General features: G+C 40.6%; 1 protein-coding gene across 1 annotated transcript in view; it reads left to right on the plus strand.

The window, feature by feature from the left end:
• LOC121284432 (protein diaphanous homolog 3-like) overlaps window positions 1-13,965 on the plus strand; it is a 784,525-nt gene that overhangs the window by 220,065 nt on the left and 550,495 nt on the right. The window contains exons 6-9 of the mRNA XM_041199892.1: window positions 3,927-4,001; window positions 4,110-4,179; window positions 4,794-4,930; window positions 8,476-8,581. Of these exons, the coding sequence (XP_041055826.1) occupies window positions 3,927-4,001; window positions 4,110-4,179; window positions 4,794-4,930; window positions 8,476-8,581 (388 nt within the window). The remainder of the gene's footprint in view (window positions 1-3,926; window positions 4,002-4,109; window positions 4,180-4,793; window positions 4,931-8,475; window positions 8,582-13,965) is intronic.

Below are 13,965 nucleotides of genomic sequence, written 5' to 3' on the forward strand. Positions count from 1 at the left end.
AGCTTTCAGTGTCTTATGGACAAAGACACCCAGGTCCCTTCGTACATCTACACTTTCTAATCTCTTACCATTTAGGAAATACTCTGCACATCTGTTCCTTCTACCAAAGTGGATAACCTCACATTTTTAAACATTATATTCCATCTGTCATGTTCTTGCCCACTCACTAAGTCCGTCCAAATCCTTCTGTAGCCGCTTTACAGCGTCCTCACAACACACATTCCTGCCTAGCTTCATATCATCTGCGAACTTGGAAATATTATTTGGCCCCCACCTCCAAATCATTGATATACATTGTGAATAGCTGGAGCCCAATACCGATCCTTGCGGTAGCCCACTAGTCACAGCCTGCCAACGCGAGAATGACCCGTTTATTCCTAATCTGTGATTTCTGTCTGTTAGCTAATCCTTACTCAATGCCAGTTTATTGCCTCCGACCCCATATGCTTTTATTTTGCTAACCAATCTCCTGTGGAGGATTTTATCAAAAGCCTTCTGAAAATCCAAGTATACTACATCCATCGACTCTCCTTTTTCAATTTTGTAAGTAACATCCTCAATAAAACTCCCAAGTGCGTCAAGCACGATTTCCCATTCGCAAGTCCATGCTGACTATGCCCAATCAGATCATGATTATCCAAGTATTCATTTATCACATCCTTTGTAATAGATTCTAGCACTGTCCCTTCTACTGATGTAAGGCTAACAGGTCTGTAGTTCCCTGTTTTCTCTTTCCCTCACTTCTTAAATAGTGGGGTGACATTTGCTTCCTTCCAAATTTCAGGAACCATTGCAGAATCTAGAATTTTGGAAAATGATCACCAATATATCCACTATCTGTATAGCAAACCTCTTTCAACACTAGGATGCAGATTATCAGGTCCTGGGGACTTATCAACTTTCAGTCCCATTAATTTCTCTAATACAACCTTCTTACTTATACTAATTTCCTTCAACTCCTCATTCTCCCTAGTCACTTCGATCTCTAAATCTGGGCAATTTCCCTTTATCTTCCTCAGTGAAAATAGACACAAAGTAATCATTTAGCATCTCTGCCATTTCTCTATTCCCCATTCTGAAATCTCCTGACTCTGCCTGTAATGGACCCACATTTGTCTTAGCCAAATGCTTCCTTTTCACATATCTACAGAAGCTTTTAGTCTGTTTTTGTTTTTTGCGAGATTGCATTCATATTCTATTCTCCCTTTCTTGACCAGTTTCTTGGTCTTCCTTTGCTGTATTCTAAAAACTGCCTTAGGTTTACTACTGCTTCTGGCAACTTTATAAGCCTTTTCTTTTAATTTTACACAATTCTTAACTTCCTTTGTCAGCCATAGTTGACTGACTGTTTTCCGGTCTTTGCACCTTGAAGGAATGTATGGGTGTTGTGAGTTATGAAATAGTTCTTTGAAGAATATCCATTGCCTATTTAAAGCCATACCTTTTAATGCATTTTTCCCAAACCACCTCAGCCAATTTGTCCCTCATGCCTTCATAATTCCCTTTATTCAACTTTAACACCCTTGCTTCAGAGTGAACTACCTCACTTTCGAACATAAAGTAAAATTCTATCATATTGTGGTCAATCATCCCTAAAGGTTCTTTTACAACAAGATTATTCATTAGCCCCTTTTCATTACATAATACTAGATCTGAAATTGCCTGTCTTCTAGTCAACTCCTCAATGTACTGCTCTAGAAAACCATCCCTAACACAAGATAGAAACTTGCCTTCCACAGCTTTAGTGCTCAGTTGGTTTACCCAGTCAATATGCAGATTGAAGTCTCTCATGATTACTGTATTGTCCATGCTCCATGCTTCTCTCATGTCCTGATTAATACCGTGCCCCACATTACCACTACTGTTTGTTGGCCTATACACAACTCCAACCAATGTCTGCTGCCCTTGTCTGTTTCATAGCTCCACCCAAACAGATTCCACAAATTATAATAAAAGCAAAATATTGCGGAAGCTGGAAATCTGAAACAAAAACAAAAATAGCTGGAAAAACTCAGCAGGCCTGACAGCATCTGCGGAGAGGGATACAGTTAACGTTTCCACCCTCCTCAAACAGCTTATATTTCACCTCATTTCTATATTTCCTTATTTCTGATGAAGAGTCATTCAGACTCGAAACGTTAACTATATTCCTCTCTGCAGATGCTGTCAGACCTGCTGAGTTTTTCCAGCTGTTTTTGTTTAGACTTCAAACATTGTTCTTCTGATCTGAGATCCTCCCTTACTAATGCACTGATCCCGTCCCTTATTATCAGCACAACTCCATCTCTTTTTCCTTGTTGTTTTTCCTTCCTAAATGTTGAATATCCTTGAATATTCAGCATTCAGTTCCCAGTCTTGGTCATCATGCAGCTATGTTTCCGTAATGGCAATTATATCATACCCATTTACCTCTCTTTGTGCCTTTAGATCACCTACCATATTGCAAATGCTGCGTGCATTCGGGTAGAGTGCCCTTAACTTTGTCTTCTTGACATCATTCTGCATTCAAAGCATACTCAATGCTCTGCTTTGTTTCTCCTGCATTGCAATCTCACTACTACTTCCTGTTATCAACTTTACTTTCTTCCAATTTGGGCCACCCCTCAGGTTCCCACCCCCCTGACAAGCTAAAGTTCAAACTCACCCCAACAGCACTAGTAAATCTCCCTGCGAGTATATCAGTCCCAGCCCCGTTAAGATGTAACCTGTCTATCTTGTACAGGTCCCACCTACCCCAGAATTGGTCCCAATGCCTCAGAAATATGATGCCCTCCCTCCTACACCAGTTCTCCAGCCACATATTTAATCGATCAATCCTCCTATTCCTGTGCTCAGTAGAACGTGGCACTGGGAGTAATCCTGAGATTACTGCTGTTGAGGTCCTGCTTTTTAATTTCCTATCTAACTCCTTGGAATCTGCTTTCAGGACCTCATCCATCTTCCTACCCATATCGTTAGTACCAATGTGTACCACAACTTCTGGCTGATTCCCTCTCCCTTTGAAGGATGTCCTGCTGCTGCTCTGTGACATCCTTGACCCTGGCACCAGGGAGGTAACACATCATCCTGGAGTTACGTTTACTGCCGTAGAAACGTCTGTCCGATCCCCTGACTAAGGAATCCCCTATAACTATTGCCCTTCCATTCTTTTTCCTCTCTCCCCCCCACCCCCCACAAACACCCTATACAGCTGAGCTGCCCGTGGTGCCACAGACTTGGCCCTGGCTGCACTCCCCTGAGGAACCATCAGCATCCAAAATGGAAAACTGATTAGGAAGTAGGATGGACTCAGGGTACTCCTGCACTACCTGCCGGATTCTCTTAGACTGCTTGGCGGTCACCCATTCCCTCTCTGGCTGTATGCTTCTGACCTGTGGTATGGCCACCTCCCTAAGCGTGCTATCCGTGTAGTCCTCTGCCTCACAGATGCAAAGCAGTGACTCCAGCTGCCACTCAAGTTCTGAAACCCAGAACTCAAGCTTGTGCAGCTAGTGATGCTTCCTGCAGATGTGTTTGTAAGGGACACATGGTGCGTCCATGACTTCACACATACCACAGGATGTACATTCCACTTGGCCAAGCTGACCTGCCACCCCATAACTCTAAAAACTATTTGTTACACTTAGAGTAAGTAGAATGAGTAAGATAATTTACTAGTAACTTAACTATACTACACTTAGGCTAACTTTATCTTACTTTGGTTTACCTAATTACTTTATTTCACTTTGACTTGATTTAACTTTACTTTCCTTTTGCTAGTGTTCCTTACTAATATCCAATATTTACTGCAAATTCCTAATTTGGAATAGAATTGTTATTTTCTTTTATTGAAAAACATTAAGTAGTGCGCTGTGATTGATTGCTTCCACCCTTTCCACCTTCTGGTGTTTTAGTTTTGTGATTGAATGTATTCTGTTTTTTTCCAGTTGGGTAGGAAGCTTTGGAAATGAAGGTTTGAGCCAGCTGTTGGATGTCCTGGAGAAATTACTGAATAAGAAGCAGTAAGTACAGTTTCTAATGCTATATTTTAAGTTGTCCAATCATCTGCTTATTGAAATGTCGTTTGGTTTGTGAACTAAAACAAAAGTTTTGTTTTATCCTCATGATAGCCAAGAAAAAAATGACCGCAAGAGCCAGCATAAAGTGATTCAGTGTTTGAGGGCGTTTATGAACAACAAGGTAACTTAATTAGTGAATGATGATGTTGCCGTGATGTTTGACCTTGTTTCAGATTTGCTAGCTGTAGTGCTTTGTTTTTCACAAATGTATAGCAAGAATTTTCCCTTTCTCCTTTGGCACTCTCTTTACAAGCTTGAGATATAATGTTCTAATGCTGATTGTCCAATAAAGGTCAGCAAATGGACCTGCTGGAGATAATAGTTTATTTTTCCTGAATAATGGAGCGTAGCTTTGGATGAAGTGCAAGAGTGTTTCATTAAAGACTATCAAGTTTGACTTGAAATTATTTGTGTATATGTTTTTCTAAAATTATGCTTAGATGGATATCAATAATTAATGAAAATATGATATCGTGGCTGAATTCATATTGAGCAGAAAATCTAACCTTTGCAATTTATTTAGCCTTTTGCCCAATTCTGAAAATGATATCCATGCAAATGCAAAGACAGCAGATAAAATGAGCTGCAACTAATGGACTGCAGCAAGCTTTTTTAACTGCTTTAGAAAATAAAAGCAAATGTATTTATTTAGTATTGATTGCAAATTACTCAGTAAACCTGAAAAAGTAATTTTGTGACTGATATGCAATAAATCTGCCACCTCACTAATTTTAGTATGGATTGGAAAGAATCTTGGGAGAAGAACGAAGTATATTCTTGCTGGCCAGAGCTATTGACCCAAGACAGCCTAACATGATGACAGATGCAGTCAAGCTTCTATCAGCAATTTGTATTGTTGGAGAAGAAAATATGTAAGTTGAAGCCTATATTTTTTTATTGCCCCTTTTGTGTGAGGCTCACAGCAGTCAGCATTATTATATGTAACATTTGAAGAGATAACAGGTATTCATTACACTGGGAACCTAAATACATTAGTTTACATGGTGGTATTTATTTTTAATTCTGATGTATTTTCAAATGAACATAACATTTGCTCTGTATGTTGAAGGACATAATTTTACCTGTCCTTAATTAGGCTTGTTTATCATGTTTTGCCATGATGTAAGGACAAGGAAGAAAAATAAAGCAAATCATTCCCATGGTGATGCACTTCATTATATTGATCTTCCCTGCATTGGATGAGTTTAAAGTCGATGCTAATCCTCTCCGTTTTAAATTATAATTATACTTACTGTCAACACAATGCATTATTCGTTGTGTTTTAAGCATATTTTTACAATTTGAACCCATCATTCACAAATAGTATTTATCAGTGTTTTCTCAGAATATATATATAGAATCATAGAAACTTACAGCATGGAAGTAGGCCATTCGGCCCATTGTACAACACCAGTCTACAAGTAGCTATCCATCTTTTGACCTGTAACCTTGTAGATTATTGCATGTCAAGTGCATATTCAAGTACTTTTTAAGTGTTATGAGGGTTTCCACCTCTACTATGATTTCAGGCAATGAGTTCTAGATCCTCACCACTAAGTGAAAACATTTCTCCTTGAATCGCCTCTAAACCTCCTGCCTCTTATCCTAAATCCATGTCCACTGGTTATGGACCTCTCAGCCAAGGGAAATAGGGTCTTCCTATCCAAACTATGTAGACCCCTCATCATTTTATACACTCCAATTAGGTCTCCCCTCAGCCTCCTCTGTTCCAGAGAAAACAACCCTAGCCTATCTAGCCTTTCCTCACAACTAAAATTCTCCAGTCCAGACAACATCCTCATAAATTTTAGTATTATCTGTAGTGGAATCACATCTTTTCCTATTGTGCAGTCACCAGAACTACAAACAGTGCTCCAGCTGTGGCCTAATTAGTGTTTTATGCTGTTCTAGCATAACCTCCAAGCCCTTATACTCCTTGGCTAATGAAACAAATATTCCCATTAACCCACAGGTAATGAAACAAATATCCCCCTTAGCCCTTGGCTAATGATACAAATATCCCTATGCCTTCTTGCCCACCTTATCTCCCTGTCCAGCTGCCTTCAGGAAGCCGTGGACATGCATCCAAGGGCCCTCTGTTCCTCTGCACTTCTCATTATCCTACTCTTTATTGTGGATGCCTTTGCTGCCTTAGCCTTCCCCAAATGCATTACCTCATTAAAAGTTAATTAGTTTTGACCATTGGCTAGCTGATGTAGAATTGATGTGAGAGAAGGTTGACACATAAATTGAGCTGTCCTGTTAGTGATGCTCTAAGAATATTTATAAGAGCACTTTTTTAAACTTCAACAAAGATGAGATTGATTTGACGTTCATAGGTATAGATTTTATGAAATTACACTCATTAAATCATTGTATAACATGCCTGCAATGACAATAACATGTTAGTTGCTTGATAGTACAGAACATGAGAATTGCTGATCAAAGAGATTTTCTGTGGAAGCTTTTCGTCTTGCACCCATCAGGACAATTTGCAAGAAAATACCAATCCCTGGGGAAACAACATATTTATATTGTATGAGAAGACAGTGCTGATTAGTTGACAAATGGACTCTGGTAGAGGCATTGCCATGGAGAATGCATCAGTAGATGATGACTGACAGTTAACTGCCAAGCATTGTTTGAAATTTAAACCAAGCAGCTTGACTCTGATGAAGCCATTGAGCCTGTTTTAGGGCAATGTGTGTACATATTCTTTCTGTCTGCAAAAGAACAAGGCCCTGTATATTAATACATGCAGCTTCCTGTACACGCAAATGTGCCACACTAAGAGCACGACTGACCATCTTAAATTGGTTGTTAGTGTAATTCTTAGTACATTGAGAATTATTTAGCAAATGTTGTCCAATCACTGAATCACATCCAATGTTGGACACTGTTTTGAGTTTTGCAAGCATGGGCTGGTTAGTTATGGTCTGCACCTTTACTGGTCTGAACAGTGGAAGGGATATGCTGTCTCACATGATCTGCCAGCCTTTGGGATGTATGGCCTACATACCTAGCATCACAGCAGCACTGAAATTTATACACCAGATTACACATTCCTGTGATAAGCAGAACACATTTATGGCTTGACGGTAGCATCCTGTTAGTGGTGAATGCCACTCGTGTTGCTACTGCATAGTGGCAGAGTGAAACAGCTAGTTTCACCTGTTGTTCAAATTTTTGACGTACTTGCCCTTCCAGGGTAATCTGAGGTAGTGAGGTAGACTGGGAACTTTTCAGGGGTGAAAATGATGGCCTTGGGCCCATTCATGAGTTTGCATGATATGCGGTGTAAAATGATCTGATCAGGGTGGCCATTAACCCGCAGGATGCGCCCTATTTCAGCATCAGGCTTGCACGGTGAGCAAATGGCTCGGGCCCTATTTACAAGGTTGCTGAATTGTCCTGATGAGTTCAAGACAAAAAGCTTTGACAAGAAATGTCTCTTTTTTCAGCAATACTCAAATATATTAGTTAATAGAAAAATAGCCTCTCAATATATGAAAGAAAAACATTTGAAATAAAAGCCATAAAAATTTGCAAGTGCAGTTAGTCAATCAGCATTTGAAAAGCAGAATTAAAAGACTTCAACACGTGATGGCAACCATTTCTGTTTATAGATACTAACGGACGTGAATTATTATCAATGTGTTATTAATTTGATATTAATTATTTCAAGTAATGTTTAGCCATGAACTGTAATCCAAAAAATGGAAGAAAAAGGAAAATATATAATTAAAGGAGAATGCAAACTCCTTTTCAGGGTCCATTTCCAAATGTTATTAAACAAAACATCAACACAAGTGACACATAATACCCTGAAGGTGTAGAAGTAATAGCTGTATCATGTTAATATAGGACCAGAAGAAGTAAGTGAAGATTGGGGAAAAATAAATTTGGAATTGATACCAAGAAAAAGCCATGAAGCAAGCTCATTGAAGCAAAAACAATGGGTTGTTTACAGTAAGATCAGATAATGTGATTAGAGAATTAATACACACATGGAAAGCGCAAAAAAGCCCTTTCTCATTTCTAACTTTTCTTGTATGTTTATTTGACCTGCAAATAGGAAAGGTTATTGCTCATTATCTACAACATAAAAATCAACTGTTGCTGTTTGGATTTAAAATATGTCCCTTTGAGGTATTGCTACCCATCAATGATTACTTTACACATGGAGAGAGCAAGACATTACGCCTCTAGTCTAAAGTATGTTTCTCCCACTCCCAACGCTTCCATTTGCTGTATCATTAAAATTATCTGTATCAATAAAAATTTGTTGGTTACTGTGAGATTGCAAATTAGACATATAAGATGAAAAGTTCTTTTAATTACCAGATAGAATATACATACATTCATGCACTCGTGTTAATATTTTTTCAATTTGACACTACTGTTATATTTCTTTTAGCCTTGAAAATGTTTTAGAAGCCATAACTACAGCAGGAGAACTAAGGAAATGGGAAAGATTCTACCCCATTGTGGAAGGTCTACATGACACCCCTGTTCAATTAAAGGTTTGTTAACAGTTGAGAATGCACTATTAAAATATGGCATACGTTAACCTTGAATGTTCATTGTTTACTAAATCATGAATCAACACAGTACTTTGAAGTATCATGCCTTAATTAATTTATGAATTCAGAACTTTAAAGGAGAATTTTACTGATCACAGTTGGTTCTTTGGTTAAGTGCTCCTGGAGCTGGGTGGCGAAAAATTATGTGCTGCGCAGCCTGATTTTCCATTATTTAAATGTTTCACTGTTACATTATTTTTATTGTGAACTGATTCATCTGCTTTTACATTTGGATACAGTGAATTCTCAGAATGATGCATAACAGGTATACGTTTACCCTTTTATCGTCGAGGTGTGTTAGCTGTGGCTTAGTTGCAAGGATCCCCTTCAGTTGCTTCCTCCCGGTAGATTAAGATCTCCTTCCAGAGTTGCAGTGTGGTTTTTGATCTTTGAGGGACACCGCAGACATGATCTTCACTGTGCGACAATTACAAGAAGAATGCAAGGAACAGCATCAGCCGCTTTGAGCTGAATTTTCCGTTCGTCGGGCGGGTGAAGCTGACCCAATCGCGGGCTGCACCGCCATTTTGCGCGGGCAGGCCAATTAAGGCCCACTCAGTGTGACGTCCGCACAGAAGCGCTATGCACTCCCTATGCAGGCGGGGGAATCCCTAAAATTGAGAGTGTGCTCTTTCGCGCATGCGCACGAAAGAGCGCACTCATCTCCCAGAGGCTAAGTGCAGCCTCGACTTTTAAAAATATTAAAAATAAAGTAAAAAAAAATCCCTTACATGTTCCCATATGTGACAATGTCACATGAGTCAATACACGTTCATAATTTCCATAACAGCTTTAAATTTTTAAAACCCTACATGAAACCTCATCCTGCCAGTGGATGAGGTTTCATGTTTTTTCTAGTTGCCCCTGGGGCTCCTGGCCTGCCAACCTTAAGGTTGGATGGACAGGTCCTTTAATTGCTTTATTGATCCTGTCAATTGCCTCAGTTGGCCATTGACAGGTCGGCGGGTGCGCAGCTGATTTTGCTGCGCCCCTGCCTTCCTGAAAATTTAAATGGGGCGGGGTGAAGTCGGGGGTTCCACCTGATGTCATCCTGCATCATTTTACATGGTAAAATCCTGCCCTTTGTAGCCTTTTTCTCCATCATGAAAGCCTTTGACTGTCAACCGTGAAGCCTTATGGAGTATCCTGCTCAAATTTGGCTGCCCTGAGAAATTTGTCACCATTCTCCGCCTACTCCACAATGACTTGTAAGTGTGACCCTCACCAATGCAACCACGACAGACCCTAAACCAGTGAAGACTGGGGTCATACAAGGTTGTGTCATTGCACTAACCCTCTTCTCCATTTTCCTTGCTACCAACGAAACCACCACAGACCCCATCTCAGGGAAGATAGGGCCATACAAGGTTGTGTCATTGCACCTTCTTCATTTTCCTCACTGCAATATTACACCTCAGCTTCAGCAAGCTACCCAAAGACATGGAGATAATCTGCAGAACAGACAGGAAACTGTTCAATCTGGGCTGCCTTCAATCCAAAACCAAAATCACTCCAACCATAGTCGATGAGAGTTTACCGAATGCTTTTAAACTAATTTAGCTCTAACTCCCAAAAACATCTCTCTGCACTGCCCTTACTGCAAGGATTGTAGACGTCATGTCTCCTCCAAAAGGCCCACAGATAGGTCATCCATTATTTCTCCACCTGCTGTTTTATGACTTTCCCTTCTATCTGTTAACCTCTTCAATCAACATGGCTACAACCTTTTAAGTTATAAAACTCCAAAGCTTGTTTGAATAGCTTTTACTTTGGGATTACTTTTACCAGATTCTCAACCAGATAATCCCCATTTTGTACAGTTGGAGCTTTAACACCTAAAACTAAAAGTTATAATCTAAGACATGTGAATAATGAACGAGGTATTTACAGCAGCTTACATAGAAACTGCACTCCAGCTCATTGACGACGACTCTGAATCATATAAGAAAATGGGCCTTTCATTAAGCACACAGAAAACTAGGCTCTTTACCAACCAGCTTTCACAGCACAAACATCACCCCGCTGGTTAAGATCAATGGCAAGTTTGTGAACTGCTTTCCTTATATTGGGAGCCTCCTATCAATGAAGGCAGGCATAGAGGATGAATTTCATCATCACCTCTATTTCATCATCGCATCTAATGTGCCAGAGCAGCCTTCGGCTGACTGAGCAAAAGCATATTTGAGGACCCGTATCTTAAATCTGAGACTGGGATCATGGCTTACCGAGTAGCAGTGATCCCCTGCTCCTTTCTGCTTCGGTGACTTGGACAACCTATGCAGGCACCTCAAAGCACTTGAGCAGTACCCCAGCGGTGTTTGCACAAACCTCCAAACCTGGTGGCTAGAAGGGTGGCCCAATAGCTGCGTTGTCGCCCAAGCCAACATGCCCAGCATGGAGGCACAATTCAGCCAAAGCCCGCTCTGCTGGGTGGGACATGTCATTCATATGCCTGACACCAGTGACCATTCTACTCAAAACTCAGTCATGGCATCAGACTCCCAGGATGGCAGTGAAAATGCTTTAAGGATATCCTCAAAGCATCCTTGAACCAACCAAACATCCCTGCTGACTCACTGGAGCCTCTGGCTTGTGACTGACCAAAATAGAGAAGGTTTATTTCGGAATTCGAGTTATTTCATTGGGAACATACAGAGACGATGTCAAAGTGATGGAGAGAGCACACAAACCTCCAAACAACTCATCTATCTGGCCTTTCAAGCGCTATCTGCTACGCATGTGGCAGGCAGAATCCGCAGATTGTGCATTGGACTTGAGTGCTCTCGGAGCCGATCAAACTGAAGTAGAAGCAAGTCAAACTCAAACCTGCAGGACAACCGAAGAAGAAATGGTAGCACTCTCGCCTCTAAATCGCAAGGTTTCGGGTTCAAGTACCACTCCAGGGCTTGAGCACAAAAATTAAGGTTGACATTCCAGTGCAGTCCTAAGGTAGTACTGATTTGTTGGCAGTGTTGCCTTTCAGATGAGACATTACACTGAAGCACCATTTGCCTGCAAGGTGGATGCAAAAGATCCTATGGCACTATTTTGATGCAGAGCAATGTCGTTTTCCCTGGTGTCCTGGGCAATATTTATCCCGAATGAGCATCACAAAAAAGACAGATGATCTTGTCATTATTATATTGCTGTTTGTGAGAGTTTGCTGAGTGAATGTTGGCTGACACGTTACAGCAGTTCTAAAAGTACTTCATAGGCTATAATGCGCTTTGAGATCTCTGGTGGTCATGAAAAGCGCGATATAAATGCAAGTCTTTTTATTCTTTCAGGTAGTTTTTTGATCTTATAAAACCATGCAATAATAGTTGATCTCTAACAATTTGCAACCATTCAGCTGTGTGATATGGCTGTGAGGCTTATTATATCTGAATTTCCTTTCTGTTCTCTTGTAACAGTAACTGGCCAACAAGTTGAGCTCTGGACATGCATTGTACCTCTTCATTGCTAAAGCAATTCAAGGCAGATCCAGAAGTAGGACCCCATGTGTTTGCCACATAGAGCATTGAGCTTTACTGGTCAGAGACCAGTGCTTGTAATGATAGCCTTGCATTTCTTTCTTTTTAGGCAATTATGCCATTTGTTCTTATTTCAGCTAACAAGAAAAGTGTGTTAGGTTAACTTGATATTCTTTGTTATTTGAATATGGTGCTACATTCCTATTTAAAATTTTTACTTGAATTTGTATGAGATCTATTTGACTCGGAAGACAAGGTGCTGAAATTTTATTTGTCCATTGTGTGCATCTTGCCATCTTTTTGCGGATCATCTTTGCTTTCTGGGGCCAGAGACAAGCATATTTTGCAACCTTGGTCTGTTTAATTTGATTACAGACTGGAACCTGTACAGATTTTAGCTGGCTTGGTAGCATAGTATATCTTGTTAGTGTTTAACATGTATTCCACCAAAGAATGTTGAGTTTCATCCAGTCCCAGCTGTTGGTGCAATATCTGTCAGTGTAGCTCTTGACAGGCTAATGGAATAGTACACACGCTTTTATGAAGTATCATTGTCTTGATTTGATAAGTAACTCTGTCATGTAATTTGATGGTGAAGAGTAAGGTGCATGCTTATGTTGTTTTGGCTATTTTGAAGAAGCAATATTAGATTATACTCCATACCTGTGCACAGAATGCCCTTTTTTATTTCTGTTGTATTCTCATTCTCATTCTTTCATTGTGGCTCAAACTTCTCTTAAAAAAGACTGTCTTGTTCTGGTCTTGGATTGCTAACATGGCTCATTCCTTACTCTTTTGGTTTGTATTATGATCTGCTTATTCTTTTAACTTGAGGTTTAACTATATCCAATATAAAAGGATTGTCATACCTATATAGGTACTGTAGCATTCCATTGAAAACTAAGTCCCCCCACTCCATCCCTCCCAACAGCTGCCCACATTGTTAGTTTAAAGTCCTTGTGACCACCCTCTTTATATTTATCCTTTCGGTTCGGAGCCTTGTCCCAATCAGGCTCAGCTGGAGCCATTCCAAACGTACACTTCTTTCGTATCTCAGTACTGGCGTCAGTGTCCCATGAAATGGAACCCCCTCTTTCCCATACCTCTCCTTCAACAATGTGTTCACTGCTCTTAATCTGCTGATCTTTATGCTAATTTGAACATGGCTTGATTAATAATCCAGAGGTTACCACGTACTGCACCCCCGCCCCTTCCAGCTGATGAATCAGCCCTCCTCCATGTTGAACAGCACTCAGGAAGCACTGAGGGTGGCAAGGGCACAGAGTGTACTCTGGGTGCAGACTTCAATGTCCATCACCAAGAGTGGATTGGTTGCACCACCACAGTCTGAGCTGTCAAAGTTCTAAGGGGAATAGCTGCCAGACTGGGCCTGCGGCAGGTGATAAGGTTACCAACAAGAGGGAAAAACATATTTGACCTCCCCCTCACCAGCCTGCCTGTCGCAGATACATCTGTCCATGACATTATCAATAGGAGTGAGCACCGCACGGTCTTTGTGGTGATGAAGTCCCGAATTCACATTGAGGATACCCTCCATCACTCCAGGGTGGCATTACCACCGTGCTAAATGGGATAGATTTTGAACAGATCAAGCAACTCAAGACTGGGCATCCATGAGGCACTGTGGGCCGTCAGCAGCAGCAGAATTGCACTCAACCACAATTGGTAACCTCATGGACCGTTATATCCCCCAATCTACCATCACCACTAAGCCAGGAGATAAAGCCTGGTTCAATGAGGGGTGCAGAAGCAGCATCAGGCATACCTAAAAACGAGGAGTCTACCTAATGAAGCTACAACACAGGACTACTTGTGTCCCAAACAGCATAA

Source organism: Carcharodon carcharias, chromosome 11 (assembly GCF_017639515.1).
Source record: "Carcharodon carcharias isolate sCarCar2 chromosome 11, sCarCar2.pri, whole genome shotgun sequence".
NCBI classification, from domain to species: Eukaryota; Metazoa; Chordata; class Chondrichthyes; order Lamniformes; family Lamnidae; genus Carcharodon; species Carcharodon carcharias.